This window comes from Hippopotamus amphibius, chromosome 3 (genome assembly GCF_030028045.1).
Source record: "Hippopotamus amphibius kiboko isolate mHipAmp2 chromosome 3, mHipAmp2.hap2, whole genome shotgun sequence".
In the NCBI taxonomy this organism is placed as follows: Eukaryota; Metazoa; Chordata; class Mammalia; order Artiodactyla; family Hippopotamidae; genus Hippopotamus; species Hippopotamus amphibius.
The window spans coordinates 96,727,512-96,747,390 of NC_080188.1; the positions used below are offsets into that span (position 1 = coordinate 96,727,512).

Below are 19,879 nucleotides of genomic sequence, written 5' to 3' on the forward strand. Positions count from 1 at the left end.
TCAGCTCTACTGTGTCTCTCCCTTTCTCAAAACCTTGAACGGCTCCTCACTGCGTGTATCTTTACCAATCCCACATCAGCTTCAGCAAACGTTCACTGTGTGGTCGCAAGACCAACCTCGGATTTTTTGTTCCCGTGGGCTGTAACGTCTTCCTCGTTTCCATAACCCCAAATCCTATTGGTATTTCAAGAATCACATAAAATGCCTTATCCTATATGGTTAATCCTCACAAACAAAAAGTTTCCTCACACAGAACTTTTCATGTTTCCTGTTTTTACTTTTTAGATTACACATATCCCATACTAGCCTACCTTTTGCTCATTTGTTAAATGTTTTACTTCATCTTCTAAGTTATTTTTAGCAAAAATTGGAGACTTTTAAACATCCCTACCCTTAGGAGATCTGCTGGGCTTAAAAGAAAACAAAATGGAACAACAACGATAATAAAACAAAACAAAAAGCAAGGGAGTGACAGAGCAACTAATATGAATAAAGACATTAACACATAAAAATCAGTCTCCTATGTTACAGAGAGGAAACCTGTTCCTTCCTATGCTCATGGGGCTTTTACAAAGCTGCTTATATTTTGGCCACACACACAAAAGTCTTAATACATTCCAAACAGCAAAAAAAATGTGCAAGGCCACTTTCTTTGATCACACTGTGAAAAATAAAAGGAAATAAAAATTAATAATAAATTGGCAAAAAAGAAAAAATTCAGATGCTTTGAGATTAAAAAAATAAATCTTCTAATTAATTTTTAGTGAAATTTAATAAAATTAGAATAAAACTACATACTATCAAAGAGCATTACAATGAGAAAAGTAAATTTTAAACTTTATGAAATATTGCCTAAGCTCTTCACTAAAAAATACTTTATGTGAAAGATACAGTGCCTTAGTTTGCTCGATATCCATTTCAATTTTCAATCACAGGGGCTTTCTGAATGACGGGAGCTAGAAAGCTAAAATCTACTTTTACATGACTTCCTCACAACTAGATTTTTGTATGTGAAACTGGTTCTTCTAAGAGACACACTTCCGTGAGTTTTAGAACAGCACTGTTCAGTAGAAATTTAATCTGAGCCACATATGCAATTTTAAATCTTTTAGTAGGCACATTACAAAAAGTAAAAAGAAAACAGATGAAATTAATTTTTAATAATACATTTTACTTTACCCAATATATTCAAAACATTGTCGTTCTAACATATAATCAATATTTAAAAATTGGGATGTTTTATATTCTTTTTTCCTCATTTAGTCTTTCAAATCTGGTGTGTATTTTAACCTTGGAGAACATCTCCATCTGAACTAATCACACTGCAAACGCCCGGCAGCCACACGTGGCTAATGACGGCCACGTTGCGCAGCAGCGCTCTAGGTGGTGAAAACCGGCAATGGGGGAGGCAGCTTCCTGCCGTAGAGGCAGTTTCTGCTGGTAGGCACTGTGGTAGAGAGGTCGGGTTTTCTGCAGGGGAAATAGGTGTGGTGGTGACAGCGACTTGCTGATGTCTGGATCAGAGCTGAGCAGTGCACTCACGAAGTCGACACTTCCAGCAATGGCGTCCCAATCCCTCCCTTTCTGATTGTGTCATCTGCGGAACCTCCCTAACAGGCTGGTTCTGTGGTCCTCTCCTCCGGTCACTCCTGCTGGATCGCAATCAAGCTTGCTTCTTCAGTCCTTCCAGCATCTCTCTAAGTGTACAATTCCATTAGATTTCTTTTTGCTCAGAATAGAACAGTTTTTCCTCCTGCAACTAAACTCCGAATGATACACTACATTATAATAAATCTTCTTATGCATCACAATACAAATGCTGAGAATCTTTGTTTTTAAAAATGTTTCATTAAAATGGGTATAAAATGTAAAAGAAATCTACTAAGAAAAAAAATTAACTAAAAAAAGATCTTTTTTGACTAGTCTAATAAGTAAATAAAAGCTAAATTGGAAATGCATAAAACTGAAAATGAAAAGAGCCTGAGTTGTACAATAAACTAGAAAATTATAATAAAATGTGTTTACCTGTGTTGTCAATTTTAAAATCTTAAACTAATGAAATGAAGGCCATAATTTTCTAAGAAAAAAGAAATTTTCAAATTCGATTCAAGATACAGTAAAAACCTGAATATTTATGAAAGAATCAGGCATCTCAGAGGAGAGAATATCATCTTTCTACAAAGGAATGTCTACTAATGGAAAAGTCACCCTAATCCCTGTACCAGAGGTATCAGTTGGAAACATTTGAAAAAAATTAAAAAGTCAGCTAAGTGGAGACTGGAGCCTTTAAATTCTTTAGGTTGCACACTGCTGAGCCTCCAGAGTTCAGAGCACACAGCACTTAGAAATAGTCATACACGTTAGTAGGGAAGACCCATACGTCTCAGTGATGAAACGTATGATCTACACACTCAAAAAGATCTGAACATAGGGTTTATCTTATAGCAAACTGGGTATTGACACAGAAAAACAGCTAATGCTTATGGGTAGATACTGTTTGACAGCTTAAAGGAAGCAAAATCTTTCTCCAACTTACTGCCATTGCCAAGATGAGTGTACCTTTCAATTTAGCTAACCAACAAAGTAGACGATAACATTACTCAGGAAGAAAGATAGGCTATCTAGCATGCAATTTATGAATTAGAAATTCATGTTTTGCTCACCATTCCTTAATTACTAAAGAAGTCGTTATACAGAGCCTATTGTATCCAGCATTGCTCTCATGAAAGGGTGATAAAACAGAAACAAAATATTGTATAATGTTCAAAAGATTTATACTTATTTCTTTAGGTATCATTTTATGATTATGGGCCCATTTTGAATTTCACATGACAGCCAAATAACCAGCTTCTGGGTGATTATTTTCACATTATATAAAACATATTTTGGTTCATGGAAGAAATCATGTCTTTTCCTTTTTATTCCCTGGAGTACATAACAGAATGCTGGTAGAATTGAGTTGGAAATAGAATAAAATTGAATTTACTTCCCTGCAGTGGTTTGCTTTGTGAGTAATAAAGCAACATCAACACTACCACAACAAATTCTACCATGTAATCTTTGAATAACAACACATTACTAATTTCTCTCTGAGTAATTAGAGAACTTCTGAGTGATCACACCTGTTGATGGCATAGGCTAATAGACCAGAGAACATCAGGAGAGTGATCTGGGTATTTGGGGTCAGTTCCCCTCCAACCATCATGAAGTAGAAATTGCCTTTATCTGTACCCTTGTGTCTGCTCCCAACAGCTGGCTGCAAAGAACCTCAAGAACTTTCTAAAGTACAAACATTTACAAACACTCCAAAGAATTCATGCCAACTGAAGACTCAGTCATCCGATGCAAATCCTAAATCAGAAAATGAAAGAGAAAATTCAGACTAACCCCAAAGAAAATGACTATAGCTAAGAGTCATACTGGCTACCTGACACTCATGCAGATCTCCAAGGTAATAACAGTTTCAATTACTTTAGAAATGAGGGAGTTGGACATGATCTATGATCATTCAATTGCTATGATTCTGATGATCATGCCAACAAAGTTTCATTAAATGATTCTAAAAGCTGATGTTTTCAAAATTAAAACAAATTTTCTAACTACGTCACCTTATTCCATACATTTGTTTAGTTGAATTATATTGGTTGATTAATTGAAATTACATTTTCTAAATTACTAATCAAAAAATTTGAAACTACCCCAGTAATGCCAAATAAGACAGAGAAAAATACCATGTAAGTTCCTATTTTTTCTTATGATGTTCTTTAGTTTAAAATCCAATTTATAAGAATTTTAAGAATCTGGATCCATAAGAATAGATCTAGAACTATTTAGATTAAATTCCCTTCCTAAAATAGAGAAAAGATAATCATAGCAAACAAGTTACATGCAATATGGCCAAATATAATCAATTTTGTGCTCGATTGACTAAATGAGAAAATATTTTTATAATGAATGATTATCCAAATCTTTGTATGGTAACTAGATTTATTGTGGCAATCATTTTGAAATGTATAGAGATATCGAGTCACTATGTTGTGTAACAGGAACTAATACACTGTTATAGGTCAATTACACTTCAGTAACAAATAAACTGATACAAAAAGAGATTAGATTTGCGGTTACCAGAGGTGGGCAGTGGGGAGGGGGAATTGGATAAAAGCAGTCAAAAGGTACAAACTTCTAGTCATAAGATAAACAAGTACTAGTGATATAATATACAACACGATTAATATAATTAACACTGCTGTATGTTACATATGAGAGTTAAAGTAAATCCTAAGAGCTCTCATCACAAGGGAGAAATTTTTTTTTCTGTTTCTTTAATTTTGTATCTGTTTGAAATGATGAATGTTCACTGAACTTATTGTGGTAGTTTTATGATAAGTAAGTCAAATCATTATGCTCCACACCTCAGACTTATACATTGCTGCATGTAGATTATAGCTCAATAAAACTGGAAGGAAAATTTTAAATTAAAAATTTTTTAAATGTTTAAAAAGTGAAGTATATTATTACTATCTGGTTAGAGTTTATCCAATGGAATCTTTAAGACATAATGAGAATCACTCCCACACTCAAATCTCAGAAAAATTGCATGTGTAGTAATAACTATGTCTTAAGAGATTTTCAAAAAATGTTTGAGATTCAGTTAAATTAAATACATTTACTTAGTCTGGGGGATATAAATTTTATAAAATAAGTAAACTATAAAAATATATAAAATATATATCCAAGAAAATATTTATTTGATCACACAAACTTGTTCTTTTTTAGTGTAAGGATTTTTGATTGAACTCATGTTCTTGGAACATTTTTAGATATTATAGCACTAAGGAAGTGTGGAGCACTCCAGTTTTTCTAAGTGAGGATAAATTTTATAATTCCCAAAGCAACTATAGTTCTAAAACATTGAAAATATGTATATAAATGTTAAGTACAAAATCCTTTTAAAATATGTATTATTTATACCAAATACCCTAATATAAACAATGCATTAATATGTTCACTGTTATTAACAATAGAAAGATTAAATTACAGAAAGTTATAAAATATATATGAAATTAAAGAAAAAGTAGGTTATTACCCAAAGTAAGATGTAAAGAGAGACTATTTTTCATAAATAAGGCCAAGATAAACAGGATTTAGACTGCACAAAGGAAGCAGAAATGTGCTTGCTCTTTTTCCTCTTGCATTATCCTTCGTATTCTCTATTAAGGTCCAACACCCCCATGAACACTCTCCCCGATTCCCTAAAGTGAAAGCGATCACTTTGTACAGAACATCTATAAGCTTTCATTTGTTCATCATATAAGGTACTTATCATACTTGATCAAGTTACTCCTGACATCCACCTAACTAGACTGTACATTCAGGATGGTGACCATATGTCATTCATCTTTCTGTGCCTGTGTTTTCCTGTTAATATATATTGATCTCAAACAAGTATGCATCATTATAAAAGTTATCATTGTTACAACTAAATTTATCAGAATGCCAGGTGCTGTTCTATGTGCTTTGAAAATTAAGGCCATGATATTCTCATTCATACCTTATGTACTTATTTATGCATTTATATTTAGCATTGAAATACACAGTTATTTAATATCTTAATTTCAGGGACTAATAGTATGCTTTATAGGATTAAAAGATAGTAAAATAGTATCATTCTAAAATTTGAGCATATAATTCCCAAAAAATATTTGCTGAAAAACAAATATCAAATAACTGTCCAGTGTTATTTGTAATATATAGAAGAGGCACAATATTTTCTTTTTTCCTTTGATACTCAGCTTATATTATCATTGAACTTTTCAAACTTTTCCTTTTATTTGTATGCATTTTGCACTTTAATTTTCTTTAGTGTAGTAATTGACTGCAATTGAAATTTCTAAAAAATTTGAGGAAAATTTTCTAAAGATATATATTTTTTAGTATTTTCAACCTCCCAAACATGAATTAATGCTGTGATGTGAAAAGAGAAAAAGTATTCTATGAGCCTTGCTAAGGTTTCTTTCTGCCTTTTTCTGTAGTTCCTATAGGGACTCAGACTGGACAAGGAAATTTATGTTGGCTAACAGCTTCTGGTTTTCACTAGAGGTCGCCGGATGTCAAATCACTGACCAGCCAACAAGTTGCCAAGTGTAGTCTGCATAAAGCATCCTCTTTGTACGATCTGGGTAATGCCTCACACAGCATGCCAGTTAGAACACCGTACTCTAAAACACATTAAGGCCAACTAGTGCCTGGCTTCAGCGCAGCTTCTGTCTTTGAAACTAAGAGCTTCAATGCTACATGGCCTTTGAAGACCTGGCAGAAAAACATGATCTGAAGGATTGGTATAATGTTCTTCAGAGCAAATGTGTCAATATAGTTAAGAGTATCTGATGACTTAGATTATTATTATATTTTCTCTCTTTTAGGAAGTGCTTGACATTTAATTAGCATCACAATCAATGTTATAAATTCAACTTTTACAAAATCAATAATTCTTTAATAGTTTTAGTCATGCTTCTAGAAAAGGATGTGACATCATCCTGTCCTTTACACAACACACTTGAATAGGTTCCACAGGCAAATATTCCTCTGGTGATCTCAATTTTCAAAGTTCATCATATACAGTCCTTTCAATATTTAAATTCTGATGGGGAGCTCATACTTTTGATTTTTGCCCATCATGTTAACTAGAACATTAATAAAACAAAAAAATGCTTAAATATATACAAAAATATCTCACAAATATAAATTCTCAGGAGAATTTTTACATGGAGAAATCATTCCAAAAACGTACTCTAAAATGAGTGATATGGTTAAAAGATTAATCTTATGGAAAAATATATTATGACAACTGGGGAAAAACAGATTTCATCTTCAAAACACAAAGTTAGAAAATTAAAAATTAGAAATTCCAAAGCCACAGAAAATCTTTCATATCAAAAAGAAAAATAGTTATCACTTCAGCCTATAGTACTTGACGTGAAAGAAACAATTTTGCAATAAAATAAGTTCTGTTGAGCTAAGTGAAAATGTATCATCAGATTGTTCACTTTAATATTTATTTTGGGAAATTATTTATTAAAAATAACTCAGATGGGCTTCCCTGGCGGCGCAGTGGTTGAGAATCCACCTGCCAATGCAGGGAACACGGATTTGATCCCTGGTTGGGGAAGATCCCACATGCCTCAGAGCAACTAAGCCACAACTACTTTAGCCTGCACTCTAGAGCCCACGAGCCAGAACTATTGAGCCCATGTGCCACAACTACTGAAGCCCATGCACCTAGAGCCTGTGCTCTGCAACAAGAGAAGCCACAGCAATGAGTAGTGTGCACATCGCAAAAAGAGTAGCCCCTGCTCCATGCAGCTAGAGAAAGCCCACGCACAGCAAGGAAGACTCAACACAGCCAATATATAAATAAATAAAATTAAAAAAAAAATAAAAATAACTCAGATAACTGAAGTCAAAATAGTAAATATAGATGTAACCAGGGGGGTTTGGGAGTAAGAAGAACACAATTTAGTAACTGGTCTGCTCTGACACTGTTTTTTGTATAGTTAAGATTATTAACTGAAACATAACATATAAAGAACTTATTGTTATATGATCATTTTATTATTCTTTGAGTGCATGTCCTGTGAACTGAGGCATTTATGTACTGGGTTATTAGAATAAAATGGCTAATAAAAGATCCTACTACATATTGAATTAATTGCTTTACTAATTGTTTTCCTGTTTTACTAGTAATTAAGAGCAAACAGCTCAAGTTCTCTGCATGTGGCCTGATGATTTCAAAAGAGAAAGCCATAAACTTTGCACTGATATTAAAGCCAAGCACATGACATTTTCCATTTCTCATAGCAATTGTTGTTAGAGAGTAAGAAAACACAGGAGAACCAACTCATTTTTACAGGTTCAAGAAATGTTTAACTCTGTTGTTATTCATTTTGAAACTATTAAAGCATTTTCTTTCAAAAGGGAGCCATATTTAGAAATTGGTCTCACAATATAATTTAACTACTTTTTATTTTGATGCTGGAACCCATATGAATGAGGAGACTTTTTTTAATCCTTCTAGAGAAAAGTGAGATAGAATAAAAAGGTAGCAACCCACTGCACTTCTGTTCCCACCATAGTATTTAACAGTGAGGATTCTATGCTAAGCACAGCCTTACAAATGAACTGTGACCTCAGTCACAGATGGTGTTTTTAGAGTAGTAGTCATAATTTGGAAAACACTGGGTATAACCTTCTATCAAATACATGCTAACTAAAGTAGGAAAAGGAGGAAATTATGCAGAAATGTCAGCACTTTTCCACGAGTGAAAAATGAAAGTACCACACCCATTTTCATCTGAAATAGCTAGATAATTGAGGGTGAGGAATTAGCTTTCGATACCCCAGCTCTCTTCAGGACCCGGGCACAGCAGTGTGAATGTTCCAGTGCTCTACTGACCCTGGCCCAGCTGTGCTCTGCTCTGTTGGCAAGATTTTCTTCTTTTTAGTTTTAGTTGTCAGACATAGAGTAAGTCTGAATAAAAAGTTTTCCCAGGAAGTGAGGATGATGAAAAACATGAAGGAAATTGTCCCCCCTGAGCTGCAGCCGCTCCAGTATCTTAGGTTTTTAGAGTTGGTGTTGCTGGTCTCAAACCAACCCTGTTCACCTATTTTAAGGACCATTAGTTAATGTTGTTAAAGTGCTTTGAAGATGAAAAGCAATAAATATATAAATAAACACACCTGAGATGCTTCATATTGATTAGGGGTTGGTTTTACAGTGCAAAACTATTGCTTTAGTCTTTGGAAAAGCGATGCAAAGTGAGTTTTCATGCCTGGAGCTGGATGCCAAGGTCATTAATTATTGCCACCTGAGAGCCCAGTGCAGCTTACAAAATAAATCTGGCCTGGCCCCAGAACCAGACCCCAGAGCTTGATGGAGAGTTTAGAAACACTCACAGAAAAACCAGTGTTCAATTGCAGCTGCAAATTGTGAATGGAGTTAAATAAGTTACAAAATAACTTGGTGACTTTACAGTGCATCCTAAAAACTGATGTCAAGCAGGTTTTAAATATATACCAACCAATTACGCAGCAACAGTTTTTCAAATTTTACTCAAAGATGTTGCTTTGATAAATCTAGGCTGTCAGAAATTTGTTGTGAGAAAGTAAATTAATCAAGTTAGCTATGGGGTATTACTGCTATTTGGACATTTAGTTGCCTCCAGGGAGGGACTGGAAAGGAGAGATAAAAGCCTGAAATCCCTGAGTGCTGTTATTTTTTTGTTTTCATCTTTATTGGAGCATAATTACTTCCCAATATTATATTAGTTTCTGACGTACAACAAAGTGAATCAGCTATATGCATACATATATCCCCATATCCCCTCCATCTTGAGCTCCCATATTCCCTCCCAACCTCCCTATCCCATCCCTCTAGGTAAAGCATTGAGCTGATCTCCCTGTGCTCTGTAGCAGCTTCCCACTAGCTATCTGTTTTACATTTGGTAGTGTGTATATGTCAATGCTACTCTCTCACTTCGTCCCAGCCTCCCCTTCCCCCCGTGCGTTCTCAAGTCCGTTCTCTATGTCTGCGTCTTTATTCCTGTCCTGCCACTAGGTTCATCAGCACCATGTTTCTAGATCCCATATATATGAGTTAGCATACGGTATTTGTTTTTCTCTTTCTGACTTACTTCACTCTGTATAACAGACTCCAGGTCTATCCACCTGCTGTTATGAATATAGGCATTCTTCCTTTCGAGCCTCCCTTTTGATTCTCTTTTTACCTCTGAAGGAATATCTTGCATTTTCCAACCATTTTGTAAATACTTCTTACAAGGTTTTGTTCAGGGTCTCTGATCTGACTGTGATCTCATGGATATTTGTTACTTGTGGGCGTGAGGAGGTGAGGACTTCCTGGCCACAGAGCTCTTGTCAAACACCATGCTCCATGCTAAGTGATTTATATACCAGATACACATGACAGCCACAGGAGGTTTAAAGGTGAGAAAAATCAAGCTCAGAAAGAATGTGTCTTTGGACAAAGACAACTAACAAGTAGAGCAAGGATTCAAATGCATTTTCTAATCCTAAACTCTGCTTTTATATTAAATGTATAGACTTTTTAAATTAATTTTCACTTTTATTCCAAAGTTAAATGTTTCCGGTGATGGCCCATAGTACTTGGATTGCTGGAATAGACTCAATTCTATTCTTGTCAGTTAAAAAGTTACTTTGTACTAGTACAGATGTGTTTTGTGGGATTCATGCATGGAGAAGACGTGGTCTCGATAAGAACCACGACTTGGATGCAGGCAGAGTAGGCATTTCTGTCTAGAACAAAATCTGGGGAGTCAGGAAGGAAAAATGCAGTGAGGCTTCACCAGAGGCCAAAGGGAGAATGGGCTCTCATGGGGGCGAGAGGCTCCGGGCCACTGTCAGACATGCAATTCTCTACTTCCCACCACTTGTCCGCCAGACTAGCAGAACTGCAGGCCGCCAAAGAACAGGAAGCTGAAGGAGGCAGTGGAGGGTCAGAGGTTACGAGGTGACAGTAATATGTCCATGAATGACTCAGTCCTTCTCTTATTCCTTATCTTCAAAAGAGCACAAGATCAGAAAAATGTTTGCAAGTAATTGACCTAGATAATGGGCCTTATGAAGTTTAGGTCTTTCTTTCTCACAAGAGGCTGATACAACTTCATTATTTTATTTTTAAATTGTTATTCTCATTGTATTGAAAGTATATAGCATGTTTCATGGAAAGTTGCAATGTCTGTTTTTTAATCTTCTAAGAAAAAGAATGAAATGAAGTGCAAATTTTATTTGATAGAGAAATTGTGTAGGAAAAATTGAAAGACCTACCTTATTGCTCATAACATGAAAATATGAACACAGGACCCTATTAGCTAAATCAAGGGGACAGAAAATGGCCAAATGAAAAACATTCTAGATGTCAGTCACAGAAGTAAACATACTTCTATAAATTGGGAAATTTATAAGCAACACCAGCAACATCACCTAAATCTTTATTTCAAGTTAATAGGTTTTGTATTAGTGGAATTTTTCAAATAAAATTGTCCTAAATTTAAGTTGTAATCAAGTTTGTGTGTATGCTGAGTTATCTGTCTGACAGTGGAAAAGATCATAATGTACAGGTTTTCTCCACAGATCACTAGGAAAGTGCCAATTAGTAATAATAACCACCCTTTGTAATGTGCTTTCCCCTACTAGAAAGTACATTACGCATATAATCTTATTTAATTCTTAGTCCAGCCTATTAGGTATTTCATTCTTGTCTCAAAAATCAGGAGAGTGGAGCTAGGGAAGGAACTTGCCCAAGGCCAAACAGCTCCTCAGTGGCAAAGTCAGACTTAGAACTCTGAGTTTTCTGCTAATGAGGCCTATGTCCACTGCTTCTCTCCAGCAGGACCTTGAATAGGTCACTCTGCCTTAGAGTTATATCATTTAGGTCAAAGTGAAGGAGGAGAAGGCTCTTTTCAAACAATGTGCTTAGACAAGCTGGAAATAGTTTGACTTTTTACAACTTATTTACGATGATAATAGCAAACAAATACCAAAAGTGCACTCTATAGTACAAGGGTGTTATCCGCACTCTGGCTGTAGAATTTATTTTAATTAACTTTTAGAAAAGACAAATACATCATTTTTCAACATAATCTCCTTGCTTTTCAATACACTTTATCCATCTGCCAAAAAGCTTTTGTATTCCCTCATTAAAAAATGCTTTAGGCTGAGCTCTGAGCCACAAATGCACTGCTATCTTTACTTCTTCATCAGAAGTGAATCTGTGTCCTCGTAGGGCTGCTTTCAAGGGACCACACAGGTGAAAGTCCGATGGATCAAGATCAGGACTAGAGGGAGGATGCTTTAACACCTCAAAAGGAAATTTTTGCAGAGTGTCAACAGTGTGGGCAGAAGTGTGCAGATGTGCACACCCTCAGACCACAAAAAATGAATCACTGCACGCTGCTCTTCTTTCATGCAAATCACAAGTAGGGCATCCATTTTTGCTCTCACTGCAGTTACAAATGAACTGATGTAACATGTTCACACCTGCACAGCAGTGACTGGGGAGACAGCAGCCTTGAACAGAAAGTGCTGATAAGACAGTGTGGCCAACAGAAGTTTTAATATAACTCGAGTGTGGATAATTTTTGACTCACCCTCATACATCACATATATTAACTTAATCTTTATAACAACTCTGTGAAACATTATGGAAACATAAGATAGTTCCTGTTTTATGGATGAGGAAACTGAAGGCACATGAGATTAAAAGAGTGGGTCCAAAGTTACCAAGCTATTAAGCGGAGAGCTGAAACTTGGATTGCAAAACTACTTGGATTGCATCTCCCAAGTGAGGCACTCCGGGGACAACAGTGACGATTCAGTGCAGGCATACATTTTACACAACGGAATACATACGGTGGACTCAAACCTATCAGTCTTACCAGGTGGGAAATGTGATGACCCCCCTTTCTTACTCTATTCCATTCCCTCCATTTCTCTTTGGCAAAGCTGATGCCTGAATAAAGAATACAATCATTTCCAGATGCCATTAGGCAGTGATACATGGTTTCTGAACAAATAAGTCAGTGGAGCCATTCTTGAGACTTCTACAGGAAATAATGCTTAAATAAGAGAACAAACCAAATTCACTGACAGTAAATACACACAGCTTCTGTGCCCAAACATAGTCTTCCTGCATTGTGCAGGAAGTGAGAATGGGTGATACGCAGGTAGGAGAAGAAACAGATGGCAGTACGGGTACAGCGAATTCAGTTCCTATGTCCTCCTACCCCACAGACAGCATCGGGTAGGGGGACATAGGAACTGAATTAGATCAGTGTTGATCAAACACCAGCTAACCTTCAAGGGCTGTCTATATTACTGACAATTTCATAAAGCAACTGACTTGTTTTTTAATCTAAGCATCATTATAACCATGCATATGCAACTACAAATTTGTTGATTTTTTTCTAAAATACACACACATATGTAACTCTTAAATTTTTTTTGTTTATCACTATATTACTCAAAATGATCTCATGTAGCATCAGCAGCATTTGGGACTCTGAATTAGAATTAAGAGATGCTATGTAGAATTGCTCAGGACTAAGAGAGAGCTTTAGAAGAAAGAAGGTAAAATAAAGCTTATGTGTGTTGTACAGGGTCCCATGAGAATGGGGTGAAAGGGAGAGTTAAAAGGTCTGCAGTAGCTGAAAGCCATAAAAACAAAGGGTGTCTCTGTTCCCCACAGGAAGGGCAAGCTACTAACAAGGGCAGTGCAGCAAATCATCAAGCACCAAGGGATGACCAGATACTCAGGTCAGTAGCCCTTGCTAAGACCAGAATCCACTGCAGAAGAAAGGCTCTTTTCTTTGTCTTCATTTCCTGGACAGGTGTACGTGTTCTTTTTTAAACAAACAAAAAAACAAATACCTTGTGTAACACTTGTGAAACAAACATTGCCTTCTGTGCACTTTTTCATTCTGTCTACTTGCTACCAGGAGACAGAAATAAGGGACAGATTTTGATCCAATGCAGTATCATTCCAACTATCAGGAGCTGGGAACATCCTACAGTGGTGATACACGAAATAATGTGATATAAAAATGACAGAATGTAAGATTTAAGAAAAAGAAAAGAAACTGTGGGAGTTAAAACACCACTGAGGCCCAGAGACTCATCTTCTCATCTAAAAATATTTGACTAAGATGCCTATAGGTACAGTAGAACAACAGCATTAATACAAAGTAGAATTTTTTTAAAGCCTCGAAGTACTAGGTGGAACCATATAAAATTGCCAATATTTATTGTTTTTAACCAACAGATTAGACAATTTCATGGAGTCAGAATACATGCACACTATTTAATTAAGCAGGTTGACAGTGTTCCCAGGGCTGAAACCAAGGGGGAGAGGAAGACATATTTTATTCCATGTATGTCTGAGTTATCTTGTTTTTTACAAGGAACATGAGGGGAATATATTTATTTTGCTTATTTCATAGCAAAAAACAATCACAACTAGCTAACAACAAATTGACTAGATTAGAAAATAGACATTTCTAATTGATATTGTCTAGAAGGCAAGTTTATTTTAATTGCTGTGATATCAAACAAGATACACCAGTTGGCACAGACGGTACCTCTTCTTCAGCTGTCTTGGGTGGCTTCCTCCCTAGGAGTGCTGGGGTCAGTGCGGTTCCGCTGCAAGTGGCAATGGTGGTCAGAGGCGGCTGCCAGCTAGAAGCCAGGTTCCTTCAGCAGGTCTTACTAAAGCCATCCAGTCTCCTCTTTTACCTTTCGAGGAGGTTGTGTTTACATAGGGTACATATCTATGGCTATATTCTTCCGACAGAACACTCAACTCCTCACATGCATATTGTTGTTTTTTATGTTTTCTTGCAAATTTATATTTCCAAGGGCAGGTCAAAATCTATCTTTGTTTGCAATCATAGCAACGATAGAAATAAAGCTTAAAAGTAGGTATTTTATTATGATAAACTTAGAATTAGATTTAACAAATATTTTTAAATAATATTTAAAAATGTCAGGGGTTTGAGGCCTAGGATATGATGTAAATAAGTATTCTGTGTAGAAATGAAACATTTCTACACTTTGATTTGAGATTCTACTATGTCAATCATTCTAACTCTGGATGACAAGTTCATAAAATTGTAAAACTGAGCAATGATAAATTCTGTAAGGAAAACATAATAGGCAGATGTCTCTATATGGTACATTTTTTTTCAGGACAAATGAACGAAACATAGTTATTACTGCAAAGTAAGTGATGTTTAGGCAAACTCCAGGTACAAACTCTTGCAAACTCATATGCGATAAAATAGTCTTAAGGAGATGTTTGCAAGTCATTTAGATTAAAAAGGGACATTTTAAAGGTCTGGGGGTAGGGAGTGGGGACACTGTCAGCAGCTCAAGAGGATCCTCTAAAAGAAAGTTGCATTTCCTGGGCCTTCAAATAGGTTAAGGAAAATACATCCTTTAGCCCTCTGCTAGAGGAACATCACTATTAATTATGCAAACATTTTTTTTTGATGGGTAAAATAATTTGAGAATGACTCAGCAAGAGATTTCAAAACCAAATATTTCTACCTGCTTATTGAACATATTCTTTCCAGATCTGCTCTCTGTTCTGTGACCTGGGGTTAGAAGTTTGAGATCTGTGGAAGGGAGGCTCCATCACTGTAGTGGCTTCTGAGAAAGCCCCAGTTTTGTCAGGGACATGGAATCAGTTCTACCCAGTCCTCCCATCCTTTTACTCTTGGTTTACACTGGAAATAATTGATACCTCTCCAAGTTTAGCCTCTAATTTTTCTTTAACAAACATAAAACCTGGTCAAATCCCCTAACCAAAGACTGGGTCTCCCTGTCAAAAGTTATCTTCATATTTCCCTCTAGATGAGACTGTATGTTGATGGTAACTCAGAAAAGGGGGTGGTATTTAAATGTTGCATTAAGATGTAAAGACAACAGAAGATTTTTTACAAGTCCCTGCTGAAGTGACAGTTCAAGATTTAGTTGGAAAAGGGAAGGCTCCCAATCAGGAGTCCTTTGGAAATTTGGGGGAGGAGAAGTCCTCTCACCTATTTTGGAAAGTACTTGCAGATGTGGGGAAACCTCTGAATGGCTCACAACAGGGGTTTTGCAGAGATTTCCTCTGATTTTTTTTCCTCCTCAATTTCCCACAGGCTGTGTTTGTCCTGCGTCTGCTAGGCTGACATGTGGTTTACCTCGCTAATCCTGCTGCCAGGTTTTACACACTCTCCCCCGAAGTAAAAGAACTGAAGCCAGAGGATCCTGAGCAGCTCTGGGCATGGGCGCCAGAGCTGTCACAGAAAATTTGCTTCCCAAGTGTTCCTTCCAACTTCCCTTCCTGAGCCCGCGTGAGCCACAGAGCAGCCCTTGGCGAGGTCTTCGCGTTTCCTGCTGCTGCAATCTGTAACTGGATTTTGGATTTTTTTTAAACTGCAGTTCTGAGGATCTTAGTTCTCAGCAAAACTTTGTTGGTTGGGGGACTTCGAAAGCCGTCAGTTTCCTTACCTCGGTCGCGGAAGCCCAGACACTCTTCCTCCCCTCCGGGCTGCACCGAGGCAAAGTCAGCAAAGGGGAGTCGCAAGCTCCTTGTGTGTTGGGGTGGGGGGGGGGGGGGGGGCGTGGAGGTTTGAGCTGAGTTGTCAGCATCCCTCGCCCACCCCCGGTCTGGCGCTCTCGGCTGGCACGTACATCATCTATTAACTGCTGTTCCTGGACGCAGTGCGTGATATATTCATTTTTGTCTTTAGTAAATTATAAATGGAATTCTCGGCGCGCTCCTGTCTGTCGGCTGGTGTAGGGCTACCGAAAGGAGGCGGAGAGGAGGCTGTGGCCCGGATCCTGACACTGATTGTATGAATAAGTAAGCAGGATGCAAGTGATTGGGTTAGATGCTGCGAAGATTTTTTTTTCTTTTTTTTTTTTCAAGTTAGGAAGAGGGTAAAAAGACAGCCTGGGGGAAAAAGGCAAACAGTGCATCCCCAAATCCTCCCACTTTCGCTCTTCTCGCAGTCAGTTGCTTTGCTGCTTCTGCGGCTTTTAAGGTCTGGCGGCGAAGGAATGCCTGCCCCCCACCCGCGACCGCGGTCCCCACTTTCGGCTCAGACGAGCTGATGTGCAGACCGGTCTCGTCCTCCCAGAGCGGCGCCGGGTCCGGGGTGCGGGGCGCGCGCGGGGCCTGAGCCCGGGGACCTGGGAGCTTGAGCACGGGAGCCTGGGCCCGGGGCAGCCGAGCCGTTGAGCAGCGGGAAGGACGGCCGCGGGGCGGCAGCCTGGCCGCGCGCCGGCCCTGACCCGCTCCCTACCTGCCCCCGCCCGCCACCTCACCCGCGCCGGGGGACAGGCCGCCCTGCCCTCTCTCGGCCCGACGGCGCCCCATGTCCCCGGACACCTGAGCGCCAGCCGCGCCGAAGAGCCTCCCGCGGGGACAGCCACCGGTGCCCTTCCTCTCGAGGAAGATGGTGCTGGAGACGCTTTCCCCGGGGATGCTCGCGTGGCTGGTGGCCACGGGGGCTGTCCTCTGCACGGAGCTGGGGGTCTGCTCCGGCCTCGACTATGACTACACTTTGGGTGGTGACGGAGAGGACGCGGCGGAGGCGCTGGACTACAAGGACCCGTGCAAAGCCGGTGAGTGCCCTCTCCGGGAGAGACGGCGGGGGTGCGGCTGGCGCTGGAAGGGCGCCGGGTCTCACCTGTCTCCTTCCCACCCCCTCCCCACCCCGAGGGGCCGCGCCGCCTCCGCTGCCGCAGCTCTGTGCCGGCGGGACCGGGTGCCAAGCTCCGTCTCCGAGTTTGGGGACCTCCTGGAGTTCCTACACTCCACCCCACCCCCACCCCCGCCCCGGCGCAGCGTGACGAGCCGCGCACGCAGCCGCGAGGGCTCTGAGCGCGGCGCCCACGGCCCTGCGCTTCCCCGGCGGCGCCGCCCTGCTGCCGGGCGCCCGCGGTCCCGCGCGCGGGCGGGCGGACTTCACATCGGGACACCTCCGCCCCCTCTCGGCCAGGGTCCGGTGTGCGTCCCAGGCGACAAGGGGATGGCGACGCCCTCGAAAGCTCCCCTGCTCGATGGATTCAAGAGCATTTGCCCATTTCAAGAAACCTTAAAAACACTTCCAAGTTGACGTCCCACTCAAACTCGTTTTTCCCCCCACACCCCGTTTCCACCCCGGGACCTGCGGTGGGACCGGGACGCGCCGCCCGGCCCTCCTCCCGCCGCCTGAGGTCGGAGCCACGCACCCTGGCCCCGGGCCCTGTTCTGCTGAGTTGAGGCCGAGGTGAGCCGGGGTCGCGGGACCCACCATTCACTTTGGGAGGAAAGTGGTCACGAGTGTGCTGGGGCCGATTAGGTGAGTGTCTAAGCAGAAGGCACGATCTGCCCCATCTCAAGGGGAAAATTGGGCAAAATCCCCAAAGTAGTTTGCCCTCCGATTCTGTGTGGGTGGTTTGCATGTGACTCCATGCCTTCCTGACTTCCTTTCCTTAGCTAGGTAAACCTCTTTTGACCTCTCCTGGGCTTGAAGTTAGGAAAGATGTACGCAAATGAAGGACAATGCTGGAAATCCCCTTGTTAACTTGTACCTTTGATGACATATTGTTGTGACAAGGAGGGTACGTCTATGACAAGGGGCATAGGTGTCCCTGTTATGAGATCATTCTTGCTGTACTCTTACTGCACATACTGCTTCAAAACTTGGAGTAGCTTAACAGAAACATGTCAGTCTGGAGTTCAGAGTTCTGATTTAATTCAAGTTTGCTTATAAGTTTTCTCATCACCTTTAACACTCAGTCTATTCCACCAGAAGTTCCCTAGGCCTTCCTTGATAATTTAGAGGACAAGACACATTTCTGCTGTGGTTGAGCAGCCAGAACTTAGTACTACACAACTCCCTAAACCTGCTTTTTACTGAAAAATTTGTTTTGAATAATGTTTGCAACTGGGTGAAAATTGAGGGGTTTTGTTTTGTTTTGTTTGTTTTAGAAAGGGTAGAAATGAACTATATTATTTCTAAAGGCTGTCTAGGAAAGCACCTATTCTGATGCTCTGTTGTGTGAAAGATTCAGCCAGCTACCAATATAAGAAAATCAGGGCTTATGTATACATTGGTCTGATTTCAGGAAAATAAATGTAGTTTTTTATACATGTTAAAGTAAAAACTTATGCTTTTAAAAATCATTAACTTCAAATATGCATATTTTGTGAGAAGTGTCAAAAGTTAGCTGATTCATTTTCAGAAGTTATGTTGTTTCAGGCTTATCTTAACATTAGAAGTTTTCTAGAAGGTTCTGTGAACATGTGTTTTTTTCTATTTAAGCAATTTTACAATTTAGTTGTACCGTGTGTATTGAAACACACCTCAAACATAAATGTCTATTTTCCTCAGCACATAAACATCCAGGCAAGGGAAAGAAAAAAACTTTTAAGAGCATTTACTTTTATTTTTCCTTTACTACTGGTTTATTTTTGAACAGAGCTGTTGAAGATAAAACAGCAATAAAACCAAATTTGAGTGGATTATTACTCTAATCTTATTTCTTCCCAACTTTTGAGTACAAGAAACAAACCTGTACATGTGTGTAGTGAAAGAGAAATAAGAATGGCCCAAGTAGAGGACTGAGAAGTATAGCCAAAATCTGAGATCACTTTTAAATGATCAGCCCTGCTTTTTTAACTTAGTGAAATGAAAGGCTTTAATTTACCATCTTGGCTAAAGAGTAGCAAAATCTTAGTGCCTCCTTTTGGCACTGTATAAGACAAATAAAGGTAATAACAGGGAAAAATTAAATAGTACACTGAGATCCCAAACAAGAGTCAAAAAAGGTCACTAAAATAAGAAAGATGAAGACAGACATGTGAAAGATAGCCAAAAAGCTAGAGGGGTTGCTCCCCAGACTCTAGGGTAACTTTGATCTGCCCTTTCCCAAGAGGAGAGTGGAGTGCACAGCCACTGAATAAAGTGCCCTTCTCTAATAGGGGTCCTAAAGTGCCTGACACTATATGGTGGCTTGATGTCATAGTGACTAGCATAGCTTTATGGTTTCAAAGCACTTTGAGTCCATTATTTCAGCTCAGTTCAAAGCCCAAGTAGTGGAATTTGTTAATGTTATCATTACCCAGATAGGAAAATAGATGCTCAGTGAGGTCAAACCCATTTGTTAAGTTTACCCAGAACTCAATTCCAACTCTTCTGGCTGCAAAGTCTGCTTGTATTAAACAATTTCACTGTATTCTTAGTTGGCCTTTTGGAGACCTTCCTTGAAATGCAAACAATAGAAATTTGTCGAGGTTTATCTGAGTCTAAACTAA

At 39.2% G+C, this 19,879-nt stretch overlaps 1 protein-coding gene across 2 annotated transcripts in view; it reads left to right on the plus strand.

Moving 5' to 3' along the window:
• The first annotated feature begins 17,033 nt into the window (after positions 1-17,033).
• TLL1 (tolloid like 1) overlaps positions 17,034-19,879 on the plus strand; it is a 231,231-nt gene continuing 228,385 nt past the window's right edge. For both annotated transcript variants that reach the window (XM_057729421.1, XM_057729420.1), the window contains exon 1: positions 17,034-17,202. In XM_057729421.1, the coding sequence (XP_057585404.1) occupies positions 17,034-17,202 (169 nt within the window). The remainder of the gene's footprint in view (positions 17,203-19,879) is intronic.